General features: G+C 35.5%; 2 protein-coding genes and 1 long non-coding RNA gene across 14 annotated transcripts in view; 1 reads left to right on the plus strand and 2 right to left on the minus strand.

The window, feature by feature from the left end:
- Positions 1–20,170, plus strand: part of IBTK (inhibitor of Bruton tyrosine kinase) — an 83,109-nt gene that overhangs the window by 31,730 nt on the left and 31,209 nt on the right. For 6 of the 11 annotated variants that reach the window (XM_045573334.1, XM_036415260.2, XM_036415262.2 and 3 more), the window contains 8 exons: positions 3,618–3,795; positions 4,905–5,082; positions 6,927–7,526; positions 8,364–8,450; positions 9,238–9,320; positions 9,401–9,438; positions 9,874–9,970; positions 16,984–17,085. In XM_045573334.1, the coding sequence (XP_045429290.1) occupies positions 3,618–3,795; positions 4,905–5,082; positions 6,927–7,526; positions 8,364–8,450; positions 9,238–9,320; positions 9,401–9,438; positions 9,874–9,970; positions 16,984–17,085 (1,363 nt within the window). The remainder of the gene's footprint in view (positions 1–3,617; positions 3,796–4,904; positions 5,083–6,926; positions 7,527–8,363; positions 8,451–9,237; positions 9,321–9,400; positions 9,439–9,873; positions 9,971–16,983; positions 17,086–20,170) is intronic. The other 5 variants (XM_036415261.2, XM_036415263.2, XM_045573329.1 and 2 more) reach the window with 4 other exon arrangements.
- Positions 1,869–19,909, minus strand: LOC118706092. The gene is made up of 3 exons (XR_004983897.1): positions 19,895–19,909; positions 16,495–16,497; positions 1,869–2,087 (listed from the first exon to the last, which is right to left on the minus strand). It is a non-coding gene; the product is annotated as an uncharacterized LOC118706092 (long non-coding RNA).
- On the minus strand, positions 6,270–11,862 carry LOC118706090 (60S ribosomal protein L21). 2 transcript variants are annotated; one of them, XM_036415270.2, is made up of 3 exons: positions 11,817–11,862; positions 11,273–11,767; positions 6,270–6,279 (listed from the first exon to the last, which is right to left on the minus strand). In XM_036415270.2, exon 2 carries the CDS (start codon positions 11,753–11,755, stop codon positions 11,273–11,275), a length of 483 nt encoding a protein of 160 aa, XP_036271163.1. In that variant the 5' UTR covers positions 11,756–11,767; positions 11,817–11,862; the 3' UTR covers positions 6,270–6,279. The 2 variants fall into 2 exon arrangements, with proteins under 2 accessions (XP_036271163.1, XP_036271161.1); XM_036415268.2 differs by lacking the exon at positions 6,270–6,279 and having other exon boundaries at positions 11,244–11,767.

Here is a 20,170-nt window from a genome sequence, read left to right on the forward strand (position 1 = left end):
TTATATATATATATTTTATTGATTTTTCACAGAGGAAGAGAGGGGGATAGAGAGTTAGAAACATTGATGAGAGAATCATTGATCAGCTGACTCTTGAACACCCCCTACTGGGGATGTGCCCGCAACCAAGGTACATGCCCTTGCCCGGAATCGAACCCGGGACCTTTCAGTCCGCAGGCCAACGCTCTATCCACTGAGCCAAACCGGTCCCAGCTGTAGTTGATCATTTTAATGGAGGGAACTATATTTAAGATTTAGATCTGATTTGTAGATGGAAGGGAGCAGAGGCATGGGATTGCATAACATCTTAAATATTAAACTTTAACTTTGGGGTGTGTCATTTATATTAATATGGCTTATACCTCTGGATATTTACTTGCTTAAAATTAGTCTTACATTAAAAACCAAACCGTGAAGGAATCAGTATAGTCTTTTTGTGGCGTAACTTTTGAGTAATTTTGGCAGATACCATTTTGTGCTTTACTTTTCTTAGTTATGAGAGGATTGAACTTTTAAAATCAGCACTGTTAAAATTTTTCAAATGAAATCTTATTTGAAATGCTAATCTATGAAGCCGATAAAAGGGTAGCTGTTCTGGATAAAGCTGGGTTGGGAAGCCTAGCATCCCATTTCATTATTTTCAATATCCTTGAGCAGGTCTCAGGAATGCTATGGTTTGCAGAACCACAAGGAAGCCATTAAACCAAGCATGTCAAACTCTATGATGATTATTTCTATCTCTAGTAATAAAATTTTATATTAGTAATATAATTATATAATTTAGTTATACTTTTTTTTTTTTATAGAATCAAGTTTAGATTTTCACAGGATGCTTTTCATTCTGATTGTAAACAGATAGTACTAAAGCAAGTCTGATACCTAAGTTTTACATATAAGATTTTTGTGTTTTGTTTTTTTTTTTAGTATTGTAGCTCTATATGCCCAAAACAAGCAGTACTGAAAATTACTTAAGAGGAATGTCTTTGAAGCATATTTTACCTGTTAACTGAGCGGGACCTATAAATACGTCAAACGTAAACAATATCAGGAACGGGTAGGACATATGAATACGTCCTTGAAATATATGTTGCGCCCCGAGAGGGACGGTATATATTTTTTGTAATCTTTTTAAAAAAAAATATTTTATTGATTTTTTTTACAGAAAGGAAGGAAAGGGGAGGGATAGAGAGTTAGAAATATCGATGAGATGAGAGAGAAACATCGATCAGCTGCCTCTTGCACACCCCCCACTGGGGATGTGCCGGCAACCAAGGTACATGCCCTTGATCGGAATCGAACCCAGGACCTTTAGGTCCAAAGGCTGACGCTCTATCCACTGAGCTAAACCGGTTTCGGCTATTTTTTTGTAATCTTTATCATTGTTTGTAAAATTTATAATTTTTTAATTCGACGTGTCCATTTTTTTTTTGTCGGTATTCTTTTCTATTTTTTTTTGTAATTTTGTATTTTCCTTTGTGCTTTATATATATAAATAAACGAAAAAAATATATATTTCATTTTCATTAAGTATAAATAAAAAAAATAATATGAAATTACATCCTCCAGGCGTGACGTACTGACACGTCCTAGTAAAAGAGTACGCGCCCGTTACAGGTTGCGTCAATAAAAAGGGAACTCCCGGTTAACAGGTTAATACTCACTGTTTATTTGATGTATTTTTTCTGAAAGACACTTCTTAAAAACCATCTTGACCTTTTAAAAAAAACCAATAACATATCTGAACGTTTATTCTAGTATTGCCGGCAGTACAGGAGAGCAGCAGGCCAACCACAAAAATCTGCTCTGTAGCACCCCCATAAACCAGCTGCTTATATAGGGTAGGACAAAGATTACATAGGAAAGTGGGACTCCATTGTTTGGGCAATAAAGTTGTTAATCTTTCCATGACGATAGGCAGTTCTTGAATGAGAATGGTTCCAAGGTTGACTCCCAGGTCCTGGGAGGCTGTACACTTCCCAGTCAGGTCAGAATGTCCTTACTTTAACCAACACAAGGCAATCATGGTTAACAGAGTAGGATTAATATTTCCTATAACCATAACTAGTCCCCAATATTCTATTTTTGCCCTTAACGTTTCCCCACTGCTATTTCTATCACCTCATATCTATGACATTAGCATTAGATGAAAAAGTCTAATCCTGCTGGACTGCATTTGCTTCTGCCTTGAAAGCAGTTCTGAGGAATGGAATGCACCAAATGCAGGATGTTGGATATATTTTCTATTTACTGAGAATTGTCAGAAAGATTAAAATAGCGCATTCCTTTAAATTCCTCACAACCATGATTTATTTGCTGTTGCAGCATAATCTATTGCTGCCTGATTTTCTAGAACTGCCTCCCTGTTCTGGCTCAGCTCTTCATTTATCCCATGGATAGCCTGGAGGTGACCTTCAGGGTTTTTACTATGCTACAAGCTAGCTGGTCACTTCCTACATTAAGGGAGCCTACCATTACCAGCATAACAAAAGTGGTCAAAGCAATATATGCAGCATGGCTCCACAGGTGGAGATAGTCTTTGCAGTCCGGTGCCACAGCCTTGAGAAAGTCTGTTTTGGTTTAGACCTGGGGTGTTTCTGAGTTATAAATATCGTTAGGCCCTTTGGTGCTGTTAGTAGAGAGTTACCCCAGATATCAGAAACCAATCAGCCAGCAGCTTAATATATCCATCCATTACTATAAAGGAAGGTGAAGTTATCGGAACAATTCATATTGTAGTTAGATACTGAAAGATAACTAGAACACTGCATTAGCCTTGCATCCTTTTTCCAGACAGTGGGTCCAACAAGGAATCCCAGACGAGAGGCAGCAAATGCTTCTCATGTCATAAAAACAGTTTGATTCCTCTTACAAAACTGCTTGATTCAACGCGGGTCTCAGGTGAGATGACGGGAATTGCCAAGGCTAGAGCTGGAACTCAAAACAGGAACATTTCTGGCAGCACTGCAACTAAAGAGCCCAGGCTTCAGCCCCAGGAACCCCTGTCCAAGCAGCAAGTGGGATCCCCAGTACTCACTCAGAGAAATTCTCAGTATCTCTGCGTGATTGCAAGAATGGGCAACCGGACAATCAGTGGGTCCGTGCTGCCTGTCACTACTTGAGCCAACTAAGAGACAGGATTGAATCATATATGAGCATTTATTCCAATACTCCCTGCAGTATGGTAGAGGAGCAGGTCATCCACAAAAGTCTCAAAAACCATCTTGACTTTTATGGTATCTAGGTTTTTCTGCAGAATGAACATTAAAACATGTTACTCAGAACTTTATTTTAGAAACATCGCCTCTTGATTTCAGTTTTTGGTTGATCATATGCTATAGTGCTTTATGTTCCAACTAGAGGCCTGGTGCACAAATTTGTGCATGGGTGGGGTCCGGCTGGCCTGCCCCTATTGAGGGGACGAAGGAGGTTGGCTGGCCAGCCCTGCCCCTGATTGGGGTGGGAAGGCCAATCAGGGATAGGGCCGGCCAGGGTGAGGGGCTGAGGGTGGTTGGCCAGCTGGCCCCACCCCCTAGTTGAACTCCTGATGGAACTCCCAGTCGAGGGGACAATTTGTATATTAGCCTTATAATAATAGGATGTAATTTGGTTTATTTTAGGTGTTTTGCTGGAGATCAGTCAGCAGTTCTCTAAAGCAGTGTCGATGGGCTTATCCACGCCAAGTCTTCATTTCTGATATTGCTTTAAATAGGAATGAAATTTTATTTGTCACCCAGGATGGAGAAGGATTTAGAGGGAAATGGTTTGATGAAAAAAGAAAGAGTTCTGAAAAGAAAGGTCAGTTTATATATGTGAATGGCACATAAAGGTTCTTTCATGTAACTTTTAATGTCATAAGATTTACCCTTATGTCCCTTTTGATTTTGGTTTGTATATGTGCAGGTAAGTGAAAGGAATTTTATTTATTTAAATTGGAATTTTTAACTTTTTATCTGTCTCAGCATATCCTGAGGTCATGGTACATTCTCATCAGTAACAGTGGCTCACCGTTACTAATTGCTAACCTTTACTCTAGGACTAGGTAAGTGTAAAGTTAAACACACAAGCAAGCAAACAAAAACAACTCCCCAGATGTTTTTCAAAATCATAAAACCACAAAAGAATGATTTTTTGGATAATTATTTGTTTTCATTTCCTTATAAACTAGTCAAATCTGTTGACATAAAGGTACATTTACTGTATGCTAGGTATAGGGCCAGGTTTTAATAATACTAAAATATATAAGGTGGGCCCTTGTTCTGAGACACTCAGAAATAAATATTTGCAGTCATGGAGACAAATGCTAACACTTTTATTTGAGAATATAGAAATTGGAATAACTGTGTGTTGGGGGAATACTAGTAAATTCCTGAGACTGCAAAAGAATGAATTTGAGAATAACCAGAATTGAGGTTTGACATAAATGTTGAGTCCTTAAAATTGTGTCTTATTTACATCATATTTAGTGGATAGACTGATGATCACTATATGGTAGATAGTGTAGTCACCCTGATATTTGCTGAATAAGGGGAAGAAAGGGAGAGGAGGAAAGAAAGAAACAAATAAGCAACCAATTATGTAGGTGCCAAGTTTACATATTTGTAATGCAAACAGGAATTTTAAAATCCTTTTTAACTCTAGATTTGCTTTTTAGAAAGATAACTTTGGTTGCAAGTAGAGGATTTTTATTGAAAGGGAGAAATTCATGGATAATTGAGAATTGCCCTCCCAAAATTTCATGTATTATACAATCAGTATATAGGGTGCACATTGTTTAAAGAGAAAAAAGGATGTAATTTTTCAAATGGAGTGAATACATAAGAAAGATATTTTTGTATTCTAATTGTTTTTTTATTTTTTCCTAAATAATTTTAATAAAACCTTAATTGGAATTTTTTTCCTTTTAACAGAGATTTTATCAAACCTTCATAATTCTTCATCAGATGTATCTTGTGTCCCTGATACAAATAGTGTATATGAAAGAATTCGACTTGAGAAACTTACATTTGCCCATAGAGCTGTTAGCGTCAGCACAGATCCAAGTGGATGCAACTTTGCAATTCTGCAGTCAGATCCTAAAACAAGGTATACTTGTATATATTACATTTCATTTTTAGAAGGAACAATACTGGAATTTTTTGTGTTTGTTTTCCATAGCTCCTAGACCAAATTTAATTGAAGAGCTATTGCCATGTCTTGTAGAGACTTTAGACATAGAATCATGCTACCAGAATAACTCACAGGTAGTATTTGTTGCACTGGTAATTTGTTTGAAAACTGATACTTATTGGAAATATTGAAGATGCATACGTTTATATATATATGAGAGGCCCAGTGCATGGATTCATGCACCGGTGGGGTCCTTTGGCCTGTCCTGCAGGGTTTAGGCTGAAGCTGGCTCTCTGACATCCCCCGAGAGGTCCTAGCCAGGGTGCAGAGGGTGCAGGCCAGGCAAAGGGACCCCAGCGGTGCACGATTGGAGCTGGGGAGGGACTGTGAAAGGGCTCTAGAATGTGTCTGGCTCATGTTGCTCAGTCACCATCATGGCCAGCCGCCTGAGGAGGGACTGGAGGAGGTTGGCTGGCTGGGGAGGGACTGAAGGAGGACTGCAAGGCTTGTCCTGCCCGTCTCACCCAGTCCCGATCTGCTGGACCCCAGCAGCAAGCTAATCTACTGGTTGGAGCATCTGCCCCCTGGTAATCAGTGCGTGTCATAGCGGCTGGTAAAATGGTTGAACAGATGGTCAGACACAGCATATTAGGATTTTATTATATAGAATAGGCACACAAATTTATTTATACCTTTAGTGCTTTGTGATATACTCTAAGGTCCCAGATCCTGAAAAGTATAAATATTTGTTATGTAGTTTGCAACAATTTCTGACCCTTGAATATGATAAGAATTGATAAAAGAAGTATTTTAGAATCACCTGTAGGGTAGGGTAGTGTGAATCTCTGTACAAATCTTTTAAGTCACATTAGTAGAGAGATGACAGATTAAGGTAAATATCAAGTATTGAAAAGGAAAGAAGTCCTAGAAGTAGGGTGACCATCCGGTTTGGCCATGCCTATTCTGTATTTAGCACTGGGAGACCCCTCTATCTCAGGCAAACCGAGAGTGTTGATCTCCCAGACCAGGAAGGATAAAATGTAGATTGGGAAGGTGTGATAGCACTCTTAAAGTACTAAAAGACAGGGTTACAGACCAATTGTGAGTCTATGCGTGTGTTTATTTTTACTTCCTTGAGTTTCCTATTCTAGGATTTGGGACCCAAAACATTTACTCAATTCTTTATATATTTTTCTTTACTTGTAAAATAAGTGGATATAAAAGAGGAAGAGGTTGAGACCTGTATCCTTTTTTGAATGCTTTTAGTTATTTTTATCATTTAAAAATTTCTATGAAATAGTCATTCGAAATTTATATTTTAGTGTTTGTTGAAAGAGAAACACTGCTTTCAAACGAAAACTTAATTCTTATCATTTTAGTTTAGGAGAAAAAGGAATAGGAAAAATTTAAAGGGTGATATACTATCTAAGACTATGCAATATTCTTATATTTTAGGAAATGTCAAATGTAAAATTTTCTAAGTTTAGCAAATAAAAAAGAAATTGCACTTTAAATGGAGAATTGGCTGGGGATGCTATAAAGATTTTTATTTTTATTTTTATTGATTCCCGAGAGAGGAAGGGAGAGGGAGAGAGAGAGAAGCATCAGTGTTGAGATAGAATATTGATCCACTGCCTCCTAGATACCCCCATTCTGGGGATCGAGCTGGCAACCTGGGTATGTGTCCTGACCAGGAATCAAACTGTGACTTCCTGGTTCATGGGTCAATGTTCAAGCACGGAGCCACAACAGCCGGGCTAGGGATGCTTTTTAAAAAATTTTTCTTGAAAGTAAAAATGATTTTTTTGTTTCATTTCTAGCCTTTATGAAATTCCAGCTGTGTCTTCATCATCTTTTCTTGAAGAGCTGGGCAAACTGTTGAGGGAAGCGGATGAAATGGACAGCATCCATGATGTGACATTTCAAGTTGGCAACAGAATCTTCCCTGCTCATAAATATATTTTGGCATTGCGTTCTGACTTTTTTCAGAAATTGTTCCTTTCAGATGGTACTTCTTTAGACTTTACAGATGTTTACCGGAAAGACGAAGATTCAGTAGGATGCCCTCTCTTTGTGGTAGAGAAGGTCCATCCTGACTTGTTTGAATACCTTTTACAATTTATATACACAGATACTTGTGACTTTTTAACTCATGGCTTCAAACCAAGAATTATCTTAAACAAAAAACCAGAAGAATATCAGGGTACTCTGAATCCCCATTTGAATAAAATGAATTCACATGAAGATAGTAAGAAATCAGCATTTGAAGTTTATAAAAGTAATCAAGCACATACAATTAGTGAAAAACCGAGAAGCAAACTCAAATCTTCCAAAAAAGTAAAAAGTATTGGGGAAGATGATCCTGTAAAAATGTTGCAAAATGTTGCAAAGAAATTTGGTTTCAGTAATTTGTGTAGTAGGTATGGCTCCTTCTTAATATCCTTGTATTTTATGTCCTCCTTTTAAAAATGATTTTTTCCTTCGCTGTTCTTCTCTTTCTCCCTCTCACTTTCCTTTTTGTGGGCAGGAATGTGTTTGTTTTCTTCATTTTCTGCTAAAGCTACTATGGGATTCCCTGGATTAAAACATTCACATATGGGAAGACTGTTACTGGGTTTGAACTGGGTTTGAACTCTATGGTGTTTGTGTAATTGAGGTCCAGAGTGGCAGGCAGTGTGGTTGCTGGAAAGAGTACTCTCTTTGGAGTTAGAACTCTATATGCCTCTTAGCTTTACTGTAACTAGCTGGGCCAGATTTCTTAGTTTCTTTGAATTTTAGTTTTCCAATATACAAAATGGGAGGGATAACAGTGACTTCATATTCGTATAGTTTTGTCATATAACACATGTAAAGATGCTGACAGTATTTGTCATATTACAGACCAGACTTTTTGGAATTCTCTATTTTTAAGGTATTTACATTGCCTATGGCAGTGTAACCTTAATTGTGGGGTGGAAGCTGGGGAGGAGTGCATATTTTCTATTTAAAAACAATGAAAGGCTTTGTACCATACCTTTAATTTTTTTAAATTATTATTTTTTGGTCAGTAGTGATATTTTAATACATTTTGAATTCTAAGTAAAATTGAAAGAGAATGTATGATTATTTCTTTAGCACAGAGTGGGAATTTTTTGAGATATTTTTCCAGGTGATACAAGTTATATAATCATGTTCAGATTTGATTTGTTGGATTTTTGTTGCTTGTTTGTTTTGGTAGGGAAATATATACACTGTTAATTTTTATTTCTTGTTGATAGATTAGATGGCGTCAGATTTGAAAATGAAAAAATTAATGTTATTGCCAAGAAAACTGGTAACAAACCGAAGCTAAATCAGAAAAAATGGTAAGTTAGCAAATGAAAGTAAACTTTTTATCTCTAGATTTTGGGACCTAAGTATGGAAATAGAATTATTCTTACTTATGAAGTAAAATGTATAGGTAGATACACTTTTACTGTTACTAATATTCTTCATTTTTGGAAATAATGGAGAGTTGTTGAAGTAAATGGATAAAATATTAACTGTTTTAATAAACATTAGTACCATTCATTTTTCTAATTACTTTCTAATTAAGAAAGGAATTTTTAATTATTTTTTTCTAACCTGCATTTTTCATTTTTTTGATCAGTAGGAAATGTTAACTCCAAAATCAAACTGATTATGCCTCTTCATCATTATGATGATTTCTTTGTCATACTTTTTAGTGATGAATATACTATACTGATAGTATATTATTAAATATTTTGTTTTTAGGTATTTATAGGTGAAGTTTTTAGAGAAAGAGAAACTGGAGATATCTGCATTATGCTTAGATTAGAATGGGTTGTACAAATAAGTGAATTAAAGACCTTTGTGCTGTAATTTACCATTATATTATTGGCCAGTAATGAAAAAGAAAAGTTAGAGGAAAGATTTTTGAATATTTATCTGAATTCAGTTTCCTTTTTAAATATTTTTTATTGTAAAATGGAAGGAGATGAAGTACTTCATTGTATATCCTCAAGTTGTTTATTCACTGCTGCCTCTAATGAAAAGAAAGTCAAAAGCCAAGCCAAATTCTATAAAGAATTTTCTTATTTGATAAACATGTAAAGAAATTGCTCTTGCTTTAATTAAACACTTTTCTTGCAGTTCATTTGTGTATGATGTGACCATGAAATCAGTGGATGGAAAGGAATTTCCTTGTCATAAATGTGTTCTTTGTGCTAGGCTTGGTAGGTACACCTTTTCTTAGTTGCTGACTTAGTTGTTTCAGTATTGTTTCACTATTCTTATTGATTTTATTTTCTTTCAGATTATTTTCATAGTATGCTGAGTAGCTCATGGATTGAGGTAAGAATTAAGAATAACCAACTAGGTTGGTTAACAAAACTTCTTTAGATTGGGGGGGTTTATATACTAAAGAAAGTAACAATGGGAACCTGATATTTTAACTCAATTTTTCTTTTGTACTAAACTTTATGCATAAGCCTGCTGGAAAATAGCGATACTTAGAAATGAAAATTAGTACAGAAAAGCTACTTAAATAAAAATTTCCCCATTATTTTAGAATTAGAATGTAGTGTGTTTTTTATCTCAATTTTTCTTGATCCTTTTTCATGTTATAAGGCAATTTAAAATGAAAACTATCTTATTTTAGCTTTGTGTTGTATAAATGTTATATTTTGCATTTGATGCGATTCCTCTTCAAAACTTTTGTACCAATTTCAATCAGTATATAGTAGTATTTTGTAGTTTAAGTTAATTGTTTTATTTTATTTTATTTAGGCTTCCAATTGTGCAGCTCTAGAAATGCCAATACAGTCTGACATATTGAAAGTTATTTTGGACTACCTCTATACTGATGAAGCTGTGTTGATAAAAGGTATTAATAAGAGGGTATTTTAAATCTTTAAGATATAATTGAATAATGGTAAAAACATGAATCTTAATTTCTATTCTTAATTGAAATAAGTCTTCAACACAGGCTTAATTTAGAATTAGCAATAGGTATGATTACTAACAGTAAAGACATAGAAAAAGCAAGTTTTCCTTACCTATGTGAAAATGAACTCTGTAAAGATTTTTTTTTATGGTTGAGATTGGATTTAAAGCTTCAGACACAACTACTACTGTGATTGAGATGAGTTGACAACAAGGAGTATAGTTTTGACCAATAGACTACAAAAATTGTCTTGCCTGCTTCTCCCCTTGTTTAAAGTACAGGTATGTTTTCAAGATCCTGATTTCAATTTCTATAGGGGCTTAATCACAAGGAACAACAACAGCCTGTAATTATTGGAATCAAGACTCTAGGCTAAATACTGAAAAGTAGTATTGCTGTATCATACGGTATTTCTATTTTTAATATTTTGAGGAACCTCCATATTGTTTGACATAGTGGATGCACCAATTTAATGGTCAGCAGTGCACAAGTGATCCTTCCATATCCTCATCAATACTTTTTGTTTTTTGATAATAGCCATCCTAACATCTCATTGTGTTTTTGATTTGCATTTCCCTGATGATTATATACTAGTGACATTGACTACCTTTTCATATACAATATATACCTTGATGCCATTTGTATGTCTTTGTATATTATCTGTTCAGGTCTTTTGCCCATTTTTAAATGAGTTACTTATTTTTTGCTCTTAAGTTGTAGGAGTTCTTATGTATTTTGACTATTAACCCCTTTTCAGATATGGTTTGTAGATTATTTCCTTCCATTCCAAAGGCTGTCTTTTTATCTTGTTGATTCCCCCCTTTTTTTTCTTGCTCTATAGAAGTTTTTTAGTTTCATATAATCCCACGCATTTCTTTTTGCTTTTGTAGTATGTGGTTTTGGTGTCATGTCTGAAAATTTTGAGGTTTTTTTTCCCCTCCCATGTTTTCTTCTAGGAGATTTATGATTTAAGGTCTGACCTTAAAATCTTTAATCCATTTTGAGTTGATTTTTGTGTATGGGTTCACTTTCATTCTCTTGCCTGCAAACATTTAATTTTCCTAACACTCTGTTGAAGAGACTGTCCTTTCCCCATTTTGTATTCTTGACACCTTTGTAAAAAATTAGTTGACTATATATAAGAAGGTTTATTTCTGGGCTTTCTAATTCTGTTTCATTTGTCTTTTTTTTTTTTTTTTTTTTTTTTTTTTTATCAGCACAGAAGTCTTTATTTTTTCCCACTTATGCCATGAATTCATAGGGAATGGGTTCCAGTAGCTCAGGCTCCTTTCCATTGGTTCTCACAAAGTGTGCTTCTCTGGGTGGAGCAGGCTGACGCTTCAATTGAACCCAGGTACCTTTCTCTTTGGCTTCCTTCTTTTTCTGATCATTTTCCTTCACACGTTTCAGGAAGCTATCTCGGCTCTTAGAGTGCTTAATATGCTCAATACGTACATTAATTCTCTTAGCAAGAATCTTGCCCTTAACTTGCTTGTTCACAATAATGCCCACTGCATGCTGGGTGACATTGTAGACTCTTCCGGTTTTGCCATGGTAACATTTGTGGGGCATTCCTTTTTGAACAGTGCCCATTCCCTTGATGTCCACAATATCACCTTTCTTGTAGATTCGCATGTATGTGGCCAAAGGAACAACTCCATGTTTTCTAAAAGGCCTAGAGAACATATAGCGGGTGCCTCTCCTCTTTCCCTTTGTGTTAGTCATTTTGGCGAATTACTGAAAGTCTGTATAACCACGGCCGTCGGGAGCCACGCGCAGGGCCAACCTGGAAGATGGCGGTTCCGGCCGGAAAGGCTTGTCTTTTTTTTTTATACTAATAAATTACCATTTTGATTACTATGGCTTTGTAATAGAGTTTAAAATTGGAAGTGCCATTTCTCCAGTTTTTTTGGTTTGTTTTGTTTTCAAGATTGCTTTGGATATTCAGGGATTTTTTGTGTGATTCCATATGAATTTTAGAATTGCTTTTTAATTAATTAATATTATTATTTAAATAATTCTTTATTGTTGAAAGTATTACACATGTCCTCGTTTATCCCTCCCCCCCATTGACCCCTCCAGCCCACACCTGTCCCTTGCCCCAGGCCTTCAGTACTCTTGTCTGTGTCCATGCATATTACCGTGTTTCCACGAAAATAAGACATCCTCTGAAAATAAGACCTATTTACAGGTTTCCTTCTGAGTGAAATATAAGGCATTCCTCTGAAAATAAGGCCGCCCCCCTAGGCTAAACATGAGAGATTTGGTCAACTGATTCTGAAAGAAATGGAATCACAAGAAATTCACCAGGAAATTCAGGAATGATGATGTTCCAGGAGATGATGACATGATTGTCATTGAATAAATGAGTAAATTCTTGATACTGTAGGATTCACAGTTTGTCTGGTTTGGGTTGACAACTACCGTACCATATACAGGTAATAAATTTCCTTTATTTTCATTTAACAATAAATGTGTACCGTATTCTTCTTCATGGAAAAATAAGACATCCCCTGAAAATAAGACCTAGCGCATCTATGGGAGCAAAAAATAATATAAGACACTGTCTTATTTTCCGGGAAACAGGGTAGGTCTTTGGTTGATTACCACCTCCCCTGCCTTCCCTCTGAGATTCCCCACTCTGTTCCAAGCTTCCATGTCTCTGGATTCACTCTGTCAACAGTTTATTTTGTTACTTAGATTACACATATTAGATTACAAGTATGATCATGTGATACTTGTCTTTCTCTAACTGACTTAGCATGGTACTCTCCAGTTCATCCATGCTGCTTTTTATTTTATTTTTTATTTCCGTGAAAAATGCCATTGGAATTTTGATGGGATTTTATTGAATCTGTAGATTGCTTTCGGTAGAATGGACATTTTAGCAATATCAGTTCTTCCAGTCCATGAACATAGTATATCTTTCCATTTACTTGTGTCTTTTTCTATATCTTTCCTCAATGTTTTGTATTTTCTAGCATACAGATCATTAATCTTCTTGGTTAAATTTATTCCTGTATTTTATATTGATGTAATTGTAAATGGGACTTTTTTCTTTATTTTAAGGATAATTCATTAGGCATAGAAAAGCAACTGATTTTTGTGTGTTGGTTTTGTATCCTTCAACTTGACTGAATTTGTTTATTACTTTTCATAGCTTTTTAGTGGGATCTTTAGGGTTTCTATATATAGGATCTTATTATCTGCGAATAGAGACAGTTCAGTTTTTTCCTTTCCAATTTGGATGTCATTTATTTAATTTTCTTGCCTGATTCCTTTGGCCAGGACTTCTAGTACTGTGATAAATAGATCTTCCTGATTTTAGGGTGATTAGCTTTCATATTTTTACTGTTGAGTATTATGTTAGCTATGGGTTTGTCATATATGGCCTTCATTGTGTTGTGGTACATTCCTTTTATACCTAATTTTGTAGAGAGTTTTGATCATGAATGGATATTGAATTTTTTCATGTGCACTTTCTGCATCTATTGAGATTATCATATGATTTTTATCCTTTATTTGGTTAATGTAGTGTATCATAGTTATGATTTGATGTATTGAACCTTCTTTGCATCTCAGACATAAATCCTACTTGGTCATTGTGTGCAATACTTTTAATACTGTTGAATTTAAATTACTAACATTTTATTAAGGATTTTTGCTTGTATGTTTATCAGGGATATTATCTAATTTTTTTGTAGTATCATGCATGCCTTTGGTATCAGTATAATGCTGACTTCATAAAATGACTTGGGAAGTTTTTCTTTCCATTTTTTGGACAAGTTTGAGAAGGGCCAGTGTTAATTTTTCTTTTAAATGTTTGGTGAAATTCACTCTTGAAGCCATCTAATCTTTTTGGGAAAGTTTTGATTACTGATTCACTCTTTTTACTCTGTAATTTACTCAGATCCTCATGATTCAGGCATGGTATGTTGTACATTTGTTGAATTGATTCATTTATACTAGATTATCAATTCATTGCCATTTAATTGTTCGTAATAAGTATTCACTTATGGTCCTGTGTATTTCTGTGGTATCATTTATAATTTCTCTTCTTTCATTTATGATTTTATGGGAGTCCTCTTTTTTTTCTTAGTCGACTTAAATGTTTGTTAGTTTTATTTATCTTTTCAAACCAAATCTTAAATTTGGTGTTTATTTTTCAGTATTGAGTTCATTGATTTCTGCTGTAATTTTTATTATTTCCTTTCTTCTAACTATGGACTTCATTTGTTATTTTTTTGTTCTTTGTTGTGCAAAATATTGAAGTTCATTCCTTTGAATTCTTTTTTGTTAAGGCATTTATTAGTATAAACTTCCTTCTTAGGAAGTTGGGTTTTTGTTTTTGTTTTTGTTTTTTTTGCTTCATACCATCAGTTCTGGTATGTTGGGTTTCCATTTTCATATATCTCAAAATATATATTTTTTAATTTCTCTTTGATTTCTTTTTTGACTCACTGGTTGTTAGGACTTTGTTGATTATTTTTCCACATATATGCATATTCCAAATTTTCTGTTATTTTGTTTTTTTACCTTTATATTAGGAGAAGATTCTTGGTATGATTTCATCTTTTTAAATTGATGAAACTTGTGGTGGCCTAACATATGATCTCACCTATAGAATGTTTTGTGTGTATTTGAGAGAAATATGTATTTGCTTCATTTGGATGGAATGCTCTGTATGTGTCTTTTAGGGCCATTTGATCTATAGTATTGGTCAGGTCTGTTTCTGTACTGATTTTCTCAACTGAATGATCTATTCATACTTTGAATATAAAGCCCTTTTTATTATTATATATTGATGTCTATTTAAAACAAAACAAAACATTTTTGTTGATTTAAGAGAGGAAGGGAGAGGGAGAGAGAGAAAACAATGAGGGAGAATCATTGATTGGCTACCTCCTTCACTCCCCACACTGGGGACTGAGCCCACAACCCAGGCATGTACCCTTAACCAGAATCGAATCTGGACCCTTTAGTCTGCAGGCCAATGCTCTATATACTGAGCCATACCAGCCAGGCTATTGATGTCTGTTTCTGCCTTTCATTCTGTTAATAGTTCCATTATATACTTAGACTTGATGTTGTTTGCGTATATCTTTATAATTGTTATAGCGCAGGCGTCTTCAAACTACGGCCCGCGGGCCACATGCGGCCCGCAGAGGAGTCTGATCCGGCCCACCAGGTTTTTTGGGCAGTGAGCGCAGCCGAGGTGTTATAGTAGGAATTAGTAGTTCATATAGTCCGGCCCTCCAGCTCTCTGAGGGACCGTGATCTGGCCCCCACTTTAAAAAGTTTGAGGACCCCTGTTAGCCTATTGATGTATTGACCCCTTTATCATTATATAATAACCTCTTATTTTATTTAACCATAATTACTTCCTTAAAGGCTCCATCTCCAAATAAAACGATACTATATTTAAATTAGAGCTTTTACATGTGAATTTTCAGGGCACACAAACATTCAGTTATAACATCTCTTTTCCTAGTTATTCAAGTATTTTTTCTAATTTTATATTTCTTGTTTGCTCCATCCTTTATCATTGTCTCAGTCAGATCCAGTGTGAGACAATTACTGATGTTTGTTTTTAATAAATGCCCCTAAGAAAGAGGCTATTCACATTGGGCAAGCTTTGAGTATGTCCATTAAAGACAAGCCCTGCTATTGGGTTGGGTTTACAGGTAATAACCAGACATGTCAAATAATGACTTTAAAAAATAATAATGTTGCTTCACAATGGTTCTGTCTCCTCCAGTGGCTGTAGTTGTTCATTTCCCCTGTAATTGCATAATTGTTGGTTTTAAGACTACTGTGAAAGAGGGAAGAGGAGGACATAAAGAGAAAAGCTGCAATGTCCCAAAACTCACTGTCTTACCAAGATTTACCTAAATTTCTTAGAGTCAGCACTCTCCAAATCATTACAAGTATTTGGCTAAGTTTTAGATTCTGAAAAAGTTGTTTTGACAATTTTTTTTTTTTTTTTTTTTTTTTTTGCAGTATTCTCATTGCCTTGTTGGAGAGATTTTGAAAATAGTCCTTAGTTTGTCATATCCAATGACTCCATCTCTCCATTTCTTTTCTTAACCATTTCTCCCCCTTGCTTCATTTGGAGGTTTTTTCTTTTCTTTTTTTCTCTACTTATGTTGTTATTCTGGCAGTGGCTCAGGGACGTTACTTACGGCCATTAGTATGCTGGACCAATAAGGTTATTTTAAATTAAGGAATTCCTGTAGTTTTAAAAAAATGTACTCTTAGATGTGAATTTTCATTGTTTGTCTTAAAATATATCTTTATTAATTTCTGAGAGGAAGAGAGAGAAATATAGAAACATCAGTAATGAGACTCATTGATCGGTTGCCTCCTGCACACCCCCTACTGGGGTTGGAGCCTGTAACCCGTGCATGTGGCCTTGACTGAGAGACTGAGAATTGAACTTGGGACCCTGCAGTCTGCAGGCGGACACTCTATCCACTGAGCCAAATCAGCTAGGGCACCAGATTTGTTTTAAATAAGGAAGCCTTAGAGCATTATTTATCCCTAATCCCCTTCCTTCCCTCATATATACACATAGATGTATATTTATATGTTAACACATACTTATGTTAAACTTACGGTTGAGATTTGACTTTCCCTCCTATTTATTGTATTAATTTGAGAAATGTTTAACAACACGGGAGATTTTAAATAAGTCAGGCATTGTAGTAGCCCTCTCCACTAAGAAGATTAACTCAGGTTGCTCATTCTGTGGTGTTAGAGCATTTTGTTATGTTTCTAGGTAGAAATATTTTTATATTATTAGTAGTTTACAATTTCATAGTTACAATTTCAACATTTAGAAAGTAGCCAGTATAATTCTCTTTTACTGTCTTAATTACTGTTTTTCCTAGGTCTTATGTTTGTAAAGCAATGAAGAGTGATGCTTGTTGTTGTTTTTTGTTTTTGTTTTTTAGAATCTCAAAATGTGGATTTTATTTGTAGTGTTCTTGTGGTGGCTGATCAGCTTCTCATAACTCGATTGAAAGAGATTTGTGAAGTAGCATTAACAGAAAAACGTGAGTATTTTTGAATTAGGATATTAGTATGTTTTCAGGTTGGTCTAGGATTGTTGTATTTAATTGACTTTTGATGCCATTTATGCTAAAATATACCGATATTTTTTGTATCATAAAAATGTGAAAACATTTACATTATTTCATGTCATCATTTGTAAGCATATCTTTCAGAAAGGTTAGTATGTGAAAATATGTACATTATAATTGAAATATATTCTTTTTTTAAATGTCACATAAATTCTATCTAATATAAGAGTAATATGCAAATTACCCATCACTCCAAGACACAAGATGGCCACCAAAAGATGTCCAGCAGGGGAGGACAGTTGGGGGTGACCAGGCCAGTAGAGGAGGGCAGTTGGGGAGACCAGACCAGCAAGGGAGGGCAGTTGGGGTACCAGGCCAGCAGGAGAGGACAGTTGTGGGGGACCAGGCCTGCAGGGGAGGGCAATTGGAGGAGACCAGGCCAGGATGGGAGGGCAGTTGTGGCGGGCCAGGCCTGCAGGGGAGGGCAGCCGGGGGGGAACCAAGCCAGCAGTGGAGGGCAGTTGGGAGTGACCAGGCCTACAGTTGGGGGGGGGGAGGGGGAGACCAGACCAGCAGGGGAAGGGGCAGTTAGGGGTGACCAGGCTGGCAGGCAGAAGCAGTTAGGGGCAATCAGGCAGAGGCAGGCAAGTGGGTGGGAGTCATCGGTCCTGGTTTGTGAGAGGGATCCCAGATTGAAGAGGGTACAGGCTGGGCTGAGGGACATCCCCTCACCCCCACCCGCGTATATACATTTCCTGCACCTGGTCTCTAGTTTGAATAATAAAGATGCTGTGATACTTTGGAATTTCAAGGGTGAATTTGGAAATAGATACTTTTTACCCTTTTCCTATTGTTGACTGTAGGTCTATGTTTAGCTACCCATTTCCTAACTATTTGATGGAATGTTTATGTAACCATTTCATTAATATATTTGATCATAACACATCTTTTTTCCTCTTAAACTTTTTATTTGTTTCTCTGTTCATTATTTCAGTTAATTGCATGGCTTTTCTCCTAAGCACTCAACTTTGAAACTGCAAGTTTTTGTTTTTCTTTTTGTTCTGTGTGTACCAGATTCTTTTAGTTTTCAAAACTGAATCATCTTAACTGTGTTGATCACATTTTCCCCAACTTTTTATTCTGTGATCATGCTCATTTGAATTCACTGTTACCCATCTCTTCCATGTAATGTCACAGTAGTCTTATTTTTTTTAAAATATATTTTATTGATTTTGTACAGAGAGGAAGGGAGAGAGATAGAGAGTTAGAAACATCGATGAGAGAAAGTCATCAATCAGCTGCCTCTTGCACACCTCCTACTGGGGATATGCCCGCAACCAAGGAACATGCCCTTGACCGGAATTGAACCCGGGACCTTTCAGTCCCCAAGCCGACGCTCTATCCATTGAGCCAAACCGGTTTCGGCCACAGTAGTCTTTTAAATCCTCTTTCTCTCTTCTAACTTCTCTTTAATCTTTCTGTAGGAAGTAATGATGTCTCTCTTTGTTTAGGTATTTTTAATTGCTTATTCTAGGATAAAGGTTAAATTTCCTTAGCCTGATATAAAAGTTTTGTGACTTTCTAACCTTATCTTTGTTCTCCTGAAGTGTGAAATGATTTCCTGTCAAGTTTTTCTAATTTATAAATGCTAGTAGTTTGTCTTAATCCAGAAGAAGATACTCCATAGAGTTTATCAGAATGAGAACAATTGCTCTGATCTTTTAAGCAAGAAAGGAGAATATATATAAAATAAAGGATGCAACAGGTATAAAGTATCCATATAGAAGACATTTTTAGATGTTAAATTCACTTTCCTGGTATTCTTTGGATATTTTTTTCTTGGCCCTTGCTGCACAGTTGCCTTGATTAATGAATTCCTCGATCTTCTCGAACCTAGCAAGAGAATGGTTTGGCCTTCATTTACTGGGCAATCCTTATTCCCACTGAACAATTCCAAGTTTTTTATATGACCCATTTTAATTTCTTTGAAATGGGAGACTCTGGACTCATTATTTATTAGTTGAAACTAGGTTAGTCAGAAGTGAGACAGAGATGATTATTGCTTGATTATTGCTTGCTTGCAGTTATAACTTTTGACAGTTACAAGGGAGAAAGAAAAAAGAAATGGTGGAAGCTTGTGTAGAAGATAGTTCTGTTTCTCTGGGACTCAGAATGAATAAGAAAAAGAATGAAGAGGTTTAAGAAGTCAAAGTTACATGCTAGTATATATGAAAAATGTTTTCCTAGAAGACTGTCCCAGAATATCCTACTTCATATACAAAGTATATATTTCATTACTGGCATTTTAACAAAATCCAGAATCTTTTGTATGGATGCCAGGTTCTGCACTGGCCTGAACAATATGGTAAGATATAGATATAATTATATTCCAAAATATGTAGTGTGTTTATGCAAATATACCCACATAAATGGAAAATTATCATATTTTATAGATATTAAATATATTTCATGTTTCTCATTCTTAAGAATAACTTTAGTTTTATAGAAGAGAGAATGACTTATGTACTATATAAATGAGAAGAAAAGTTGGTTATCAATTAAAGTAAAACATTCTATAAAAATATTAGGTGGAAGATTATTCATTCTATGTGTTTGCTTTTAGGTGACTAGAATGCATCTTCTGTATTTTGTCTGCTTAAAATTTTTTTTATGTGTCATTTTTTCTCATAACCAATCATTTAAAATTACTCTGGCATACTAGGATGAAAAGTGAGTTCTTCCCAGTTGGTGTGGCTCAATGTGTAAGCATTGACCTATGAACCAGGAGGTCACGGTTCAATTCTCAGGGCACATGTCTTGAGTTGTGGGCTCCATCTCCAGTACTGGGTGTGCAGGAGGCAGCCTATCAGTGATTCTCTCTCTCCCTCTTCTTTACTCTCTGAAATCATAAAAAACATATTTTAAGAAAAGTGAGTTTTATATTTGTGTCTGTATAAGTTATTTTTGTCAAGAAACGAACAGTTTTCCTTGTTCTAAATGTTCAAACTGACAACTTTAGAATAGTATTTTATTTTCTGTAGGACATGCCTTTTATCTC

This window comes from Pipistrellus kuhlii, unplaced genomic scaffold (genome assembly GCF_014108245.1).
Source record: "Pipistrellus kuhlii isolate mPipKuh1 unplaced genomic scaffold, mPipKuh1.p scaffold_m20_p_5, whole genome shotgun sequence".
Classification (NCBI taxonomy): Eukaryota; Metazoa; Chordata; class Mammalia; order Chiroptera; family Vespertilionidae; genus Pipistrellus; species Pipistrellus kuhlii.